This window comes from Mus caroli, chromosome 1, assembly GCF_900094665.2.
Source record: "Mus caroli chromosome 1, CAROLI_EIJ_v1.1, whole genome shotgun sequence".
Lineage (NCBI taxonomy): Eukaryota > Metazoa > Chordata > Mammalia > Rodentia > Muridae > Mus > Mus caroli.
This window is the reverse complement of record NC_034570.1, coordinates 126,735,448-126,742,324: the sequence shown is the minus strand read 5'-3', so window position 1 is coordinate 126,742,324 and position 6,877 is coordinate 126,735,448. Positions and strand designations below refer to the sequence as shown.

Sequence of the window (6,877 nt, the reverse complement as noted above, 5' to 3'; positions counted from 1 at the left end):
GAGTTCCAGGACAGCCAGGGCTACGCAGAGAAACCCTGTCTCGAAAAAACAAACAAACAAACAAACAAACAAACAAAAGGAACATCATGTGAGATCAAGGTTTAAGTTAGTAAACTTGGCGAATTTAGTAAATTTAGTGAAGGTGGAGTCTGAGTTTCAGAGATACTAGGGGTGACCCAAACCTGCCATTGGTCTGTTCCAGGGGGAGGTACCTGGATGGTGAGTTGTCTCACAGTATATTCTGGGTGCTCTTTCATGTCCTGGATGCGGATCTGGAAGGGCCCATAGGCTTCCTCTTCTGTGGGCCAGTAGTGTACACATTTCTAGAAGGGAGGGATCTGGGAGTCAGAGTGGGAGGGCCCATCAGTGGCACGGGGCTGAAGCAGCAGAGAGGCCTAGTTTTCTCTCCTCATATCTTACCTCAAGACCCAGGTCAGTGACCAGAGTCTAGCTCTCTCAAGCTTCAAGTGTATAGTCACCCCACCCACAGCTACCCTGGGGTGTATTCCTGAGAGATATGGCAGAGGGCCTGTCAGGGCTCTCAGCTCCCACTGAGGCCTCTGGTCTGGTGTGCATGGGTGGTGTGACCGGGTAGGGTGCAGACGCTTTCCAGATGACCCTGCCTCCTACCTCCTTGCCCTCTCGGAGCTGGGTGAGCATGACAATGAGAGATACGTCTTCTTGCCACACCATCTCCCAGAAGTCTGCTACAGTGTTGGGCATGGGGCCCTGGGTGGCAATGTAGACCTTCTCCTTCCCGTCATAGCCCTGGGGAGACAAAGCACAGAAGGACGGAGATGCTGTGACTCCTTAGTCCGCAGTGCTGGGGTAAGGCTAAAGCCAGTGAACATAAACACTTACACACATTCATGCCCAGACACACACATAGAAGCCACATGCTGGAGGAGGACATGGGACCCACTCTGAGCAACACCTGAGTTCAAATTCCTGCCCTTCTGTTTCCTAGCTAAGTGGTCAGAGGCACATTCCTGACTCAGTTTCCCTGAGCTGTAGACTGTGCCTAGTAATTATAATATAGTGTGAGTTAAATCAATAAAACACATTGGCGGTCTCTCACACGGCGGGCACCATGTACATTTGTTCCCATCCTCTGCTGCTTTCTTCTAGGGCAAGATATGACAGTCCTCAATATTTGTAAATGAACGTCTCACATTTCACAAATTACTTTTATACATTTGACACCAAAGTCCAGTATACTGTACCTAGTCTGTTCTCCTCCCTCCCATCATCCTTAGCTTCCATCATCCTTCCATCATCCATGCATCTCACTGTTTGCCTGGTCCCTGCTGGCAAACAGAGGACCACCGATCTATTGTGCTGTCATGGATCTAGTCTGTCTGACTGCTTTGCTCCTCAGCACCCAGACTACTGTCCTACCACATTTGGCCACAAGGGAGCAGTGGTTTTACACCCATCCACCAAACAAGGTAAGAAGTAGGGATAGATGGTCCCCCTTGCTTTGAGATGGACATCAGTCAGTCTCTACAAAGGAGGCAGTACTTGGTAGGGGTCAGGTGTGGGGGCAGAGACTGAGTGTGGGAAAGGAGATAATAGGAGATAGAGAAATTCCCACCTGAGCTGGCTTTGTGCAGCTTATAGAAGCCATTAGCCTCTAAGAAACTGGTGACTAGGCTCAGCCAAATTTACAGGGTTGTCACGGGTAGGGTAACAGGTTAGGTTAAGGTGGCTTGGAAATTTTGACCTCTTTTTCTAGACCCATTTCTTGGGGGTCACTCAGTATGTATCTCTTTCCCTGCTCCCAAGTCTAGCAGAGGGAGCTATGGCAGGAGGGAGTTGGAGCCCTTGAGGCCAGGTGGATGGATTACACAAGGTCTCACACGGTATTTTCATCTTTAAGGCAGTCTGGCTCCCAGCTGCAGCAGCCGACCACTCACCCGGACATAGTTGGCATTGATGTAGTCACTGTCCTCCTGGCTCTGTGCCCGGCCAAGACAGACACGGCTCTGGGGATCTAGGAAATGTAGATCAGTAAAGGTGAGAGGTCAGAAGGTGACCAATGAATGTAGACTGTGACAGAGTCAGAGGGGAGTGCGTGTCCTCACTCTGTTTGCAGTACTTTGTGGACAGCAGGTAGTCCGTTGTATTATTTTATAGACAGATAACATAATAGCTGTGTATGATAAAATATACTATTTCATGACAACAGGGAGCCATGATGTTTTTGAGCTGGAAAGTGGTGCAATCAAAGCAGAAAGATGGACTGAATGGTGATGTGAAGCACAGACCATAGAGCTGCAGACACCAACTGGGATATTATCATGTTTTAACCTTGAGATCAGCGAGGGTATAAAATGGGAGCGAACTGATAGGAAGAGGAAGAGATTCTGCAAAGGAAAAAAAATGCCTTTTTGATTATGAATGCAAGCGTTAGACGAATACATTGTTTAAGATATCACTCAACCACAAGGAATATTGGCTTCGCTCTCCAGAGGTGTGGGTTCTTCCCCAATCAAACCGGATGGGGGATGAAGAAGCTAACTTCCCCTCTTTGATGGTTGGAGAGCTTGCTAGAATTAGGCCAAGGCCAAAGGCGATCCAACTCACATTGACAAGTGTTCACAGAGCCTGGACTCTTCTAGCAGGCACTGAGTCTGGAGTCTCAGTCCTGGACAGGACCCATGTGCTGGGCTGAATTCAGACCACAGTTCTAGAAGCCATTGTACTAAGCTCTGGGTATCAAGCTGGCCTATGGGAAGCTGGAGGTGCTAGGCCTGGGTCCATCTGTGTGAGTTCACACCTACCACACAGGCGTGCAACCGCAGGAAGCGTCTGTAAATGCTAGCATGCAACCAGGCAACAGCTGTCTGTCTCCTGGCTGCCAGGGTGTAGTATTAGCCTTTCTCTGTTGAAAGACAAGTGTCTCAAGCATTAATCTTCCTTGGCTTTGGAGAGCTGGTTTTTGTTATTGTTGCTTGTTTTTGTGAAGGTCTCATATAAACCAAGCTAGCCTAGAACTTGCTATATAGCTGAAACCGGCCTTGAATTCCTGATCCTCTACCCCAACCTCCAAGTGCTAGGATTATTATAGGCATACATCATTATGCCTGCCTTCCAGGCTGTATGTATATCTTGCCTTCTTGAGCTCTTCACCCTCAGGGACACCAACCCCCTCAGTCCCACCATGCTCCTTACTTGGCAAGATGGTCTTGTAGCGGTCTTTGGAGGCATGGCCAGGGATATCCAGGTCTTCAGGGTTGACAAAGTTTGAGGGAATCTTCTGTTGGGGGAGGATAAATGAGTTAATCTCTGTTCCCCCACTTCCCAGCCTCCTTTTCTCCCATTCCATCCTCTGCACACAGAGAGGAAGAGCAAGAATGGGGACAACCTCTCCTATACCCCAGAGTTCTTCCCCGAGGACCCCACCCCCAAGGAGAAGAGAGGCCCAAGGAATCCAGGATGGTCTGATATGGAAGTGTAAAGTGATGTGGAGAGGACCCCAGGTTCTTACCAAGAATTCCTCCTCTAGCTGCTTGGGGCTGGGAGGTTGGTGCTGTAGAGTCCATCGTGTAAGGGGGTGTCCAGCCGTGCGCAGGAAGTGTAGGGTGACTTCCCGGGGTGTGTTCACTGAGCAGATGGGTTCAACCGTGCCCAGAGACCGTACATCCAGCATCAGAGCCACACTGGAGCCCCTTCTGCAAGCACAGCCAACCATTGCCCAGTGAGCATCTCAGAGCATCTGCCTCGCTTTCAAGCTCCTTGTGGGCTCTGTCTGAGGAGGTTATGCTGAGTCTTGACCTAGAGGCTCAGGGCACTCAAGGGTCAGGCCCCTACTGCGTTCCCCTTTTCCTTTATCAGATAAGAACAGAGCAGCCTGCAGCTCTTTTGCTCCTTCCTGCTGTCTATCTCTCCTACTCTCAAGCCAGCACAGAGGCTCCAATGCACACCCAACTCTACGGAGGCCCCTAGATTTGTCCCAGAGACTGTTCATCACAACTTGAAACTTAGAGAGCAGACCCAGGGATGACGAGAAACTTGGTGCCTCCGACATACAAGGAATGGGCGAGCAACCTTCAAATGAGCATTATTTGGTTTTGGGTTTGTTTGGTTTTGTTTTTCCAGGCCTTGTGGATTCAGTTGTTAGAAGTGGACAGGAAAGAAGGAAGGGAAGGGACGGTGATCCAGGCCTAGGGAGATCCTCTCTGTGAAAGGTCTCACCTCTCCTGCAGCCGCACATGCTTCTTGGCTGGAGCTTTGGTGGGTGGAGGCTGAGTCATGTCTGCCCCCAAAGACAAGGTCGGCAGCTGTGCTCTGGAGCGCCCCTCACAGGCCTGGACCATGCTGGGGTAGGTTGCTGGGCCCAAGGGAGGCTCATTCAGCCATGAGGCATGCCTGAAAGACAAGGTCCCGAGAAGACCTCACTAGCTAGAAGAAGGCCTCTAGTCCAGGCCAGCCAGCTATTCCCTCAAGCAAGCGGCCCAACTTTTATTCTGCAAGTACAACAGCTCTCTGTCCGGATGCAGGATAGAGGACAGTTAGGGGTTAGAGTAGAAGGAAGGTATTAGAGAGAATACAGGTATGGGGAAGATAGGAAGGAATCCAGAAGGAGGAAGAGAGAGAGGATACCCAAGTCCACAGGGCTCTAAGCTGGGGTCTACATGAGGCCAACAGCCTGCTAACTACACAGAAGGAAAGGGAGAAAGCATACAGCTCTGAGTCTAGCCAGCTAGCAGGCTTCTCTATAATGAGAAACGGAGGCCTCGAGAAGCATTGGATCCAGTCAGGGATCCAGGCACGCTCCAACTTCTAGAAGGGTCTTCTCATTGTCGGCAGTTCCACTCCAAGATCAGTTGTGGCTCCTGGGGTCTCTGTCTAGGGCGGTAGGCCAGGGGTGTTTCCTCCCTCCTCCTTCCCATCCCCCAGTCTCCCGCCTCTGCAACCGTCACAGGAAATGGCCTCATCAAACCCTAGAGCGCCAGCGCATGGTGAGGCTACAGCTGGGGGTACAAGAGAGAGGGGGCATAGGGGTGATGAGGGCATCACCTTTTGGGGGCAGTCCCTGTCTCTCAGAGCTAAGGCATGGGTGCCGTGGTGGTGGGGTTAGAGTTGCTAACCCATGGGGTCAGAGCTTTGGGAGCAGTGTGGGCCCATGCAGGTGTGGCTGGGACAGTACTTGCCCACAACAGGAAGGGGCCTTTAGCCTCTCCTCTCCTGGCACTCTGTGTGGCTTCTTAGCCCTCCAGCCACAGGGACACCAGATATGTCACTTCTCATGCCCTGGCCAAGCATGAGAGCCCCAAACTCATGCTTCTTCATCCCATCCTTGGAGCCCCCCATCCCATCCCAGGGCCATAGGATGTCTGTACTCACTTCAAGTACTTACTGAAGAAGCTATGTCCCCCAGGCTGCCTCTTGCCAGCTGTCTGTCAGTCCGTCTATCTTTGAGGACTGAGAGGTTTCAGGAAGCCAGCTTCCTCCCTCCGCCCCTCCTGGCTTCCACCCACGCACACCACCCAACTGCGGGCTGCCCTTCTGTGCCTACCACAAGCTGCCACCAGGGGTCGGGTGCATCCTTCCTGTGCCCTCTAAGAGCAAGCGGCTGCTGTCCTGCCACCCTCACTGGATGCCAAGGCTCTGGGAAGGGGCGAGAGATGAGGCCTTCCCTGACCACCGCGGGCCTCCTCCTCTGGGTCCTCGTCATGTGCTGCCCCCCACCCCCACCTCTTCCTTGCTAGCCATGGGGAACCTTCTGCTGCTCTTCTGGTTGTGACCTTGGCTAGAGACTTATTTCCACTTCTCAGCTTCTGCCCCTGTAAGCTTTGTTGCTTCAAAGCCTGGGAATTCAGGGCCAAACCCAGACCTCCAAACAGAGCAGATGTGTCACAGAGGTGCAGTGGGGGGTGGCAGGGAAGAGGAGGCAGGAGTCCTTGCTCTGTTCAGGAAGGAGAGGCCAGGGCTAGGCAGGAAAGCTTCTTTCCAACTCCCTGGCCCCTCAGCCTGCAGGCATAGGCTCGTCACCAGAGAACAAGTATCAGAGCTTAACAGGAGAAGACTCTGGGGTGGCTTCCATAGCAGCCCCTCAGACTACCCTCTGGGAGTGTCTTAGAACCCTGTATCTCCTCTGAAGACTTACAGATAGGTGAAGGCTGTGACCCTCACATCAGAGACTTCCCAGGTCCTCTTCACCAGGGGGCCACTTGGATGCTTGGGGTGTGGAGAGGGAGCAGTCCCCAAGTCTAGAACTCCACCCCCGCCCTACCCCCGCCTGGCTTTGCTAGGCCCCTCGCTGGCCCTCAGCCCAACTGGTTCGTGGTTCATGCTTGCTTGCAAGACTCCTTCACTCTGTAATGTTCCCCAAAGCGTTCCTGGGCCCCAGTGCTTGAATTCCACATCCTCTCTCTCTTCCTCCCACTTCTCCGATTCAACTGTCAAATGGGTGACACCGAAAAAGAACTGCTGTGCAGTAAGCACAGGGGTGGCACCTGAGGGGGGAGGGGCTGCCCTTCTTTTGGCCCACGAGGAGGAGAGGAGGACCAGGAAGAGCCTTTGAAGTCCTAGGGCTTGGGGCACTTGTCTTTGTTCTTGGCTGTAAGTCAGAGGGTGGCTCTCCCAGCCTCTCCATGGCTGGTTGGTTGGTTCTGGCTCCCTCTTCTTTGTGCCTGCTCTCCCAAGAGGACTAGGTGGGATTTCCTGAGGGGGAAGCTCAGTGGAGTTGGGAAGTGGTTGGCCCTGGTGCCAGAATGAGATGACAGCAGCAGGAGCCTGGGAATCCCTGTACACCTGTGCACAGGGACAGGGAGACTGGGCTCTGCCTGGACCTCCCCACAGGAGTATCTGCGCTGGCAGATAGTGGAGGGAGTGGGAGCAGAGTGGAAAGAGAGCCACCCTCCCCGGGGCC

General features: G+C 52.8%; 1 protein-coding gene across 2 annotated transcripts in view; it reads right to left on the bottom strand.

The window, feature by feature from the left end:
* The window catches only part of Ptpn7 (protein tyrosine phosphatase non-receptor type 7), a 12,174-nt gene extending 6,734 nt beyond the window's left edge, over window positions 1–5,440 (bottom strand). Inside the window, exons 1-7 of one of the 2 annotated variants that reach the window (XM_021162760.2) lie at window positions 5,350–5,440; window positions 4,198–4,371; window positions 3,491–3,674; window positions 3,175–3,259; window positions 1,917–1,993; window positions 631–768; window positions 213–323 (exon numbers count right to left, since the gene is read on the bottom strand). In XM_021162760.2, the coding sequence (XP_021018419.1) occupies window positions 213–323; window positions 631–768; window positions 1,917–1,993; window positions 3,175–3,259; window positions 3,491–3,674; window positions 4,198–4,319 (717 nt within the window). In that variant the 5' untranslated portion in view covers window positions 4,320–4,371; window positions 5,350–5,440. The remainder of the gene's footprint in view (window positions 1–212; window positions 324–630; window positions 769–1,916; window positions 1,994–3,174; window positions 3,260–3,490; window positions 3,675–4,197; window positions 4,372–5,349) is intronic. The other variant, XM_029482271.1, reaches the window with a different exon arrangement.
* Window positions 5,441–6,877: the final 1,437 nt, after the last annotated feature.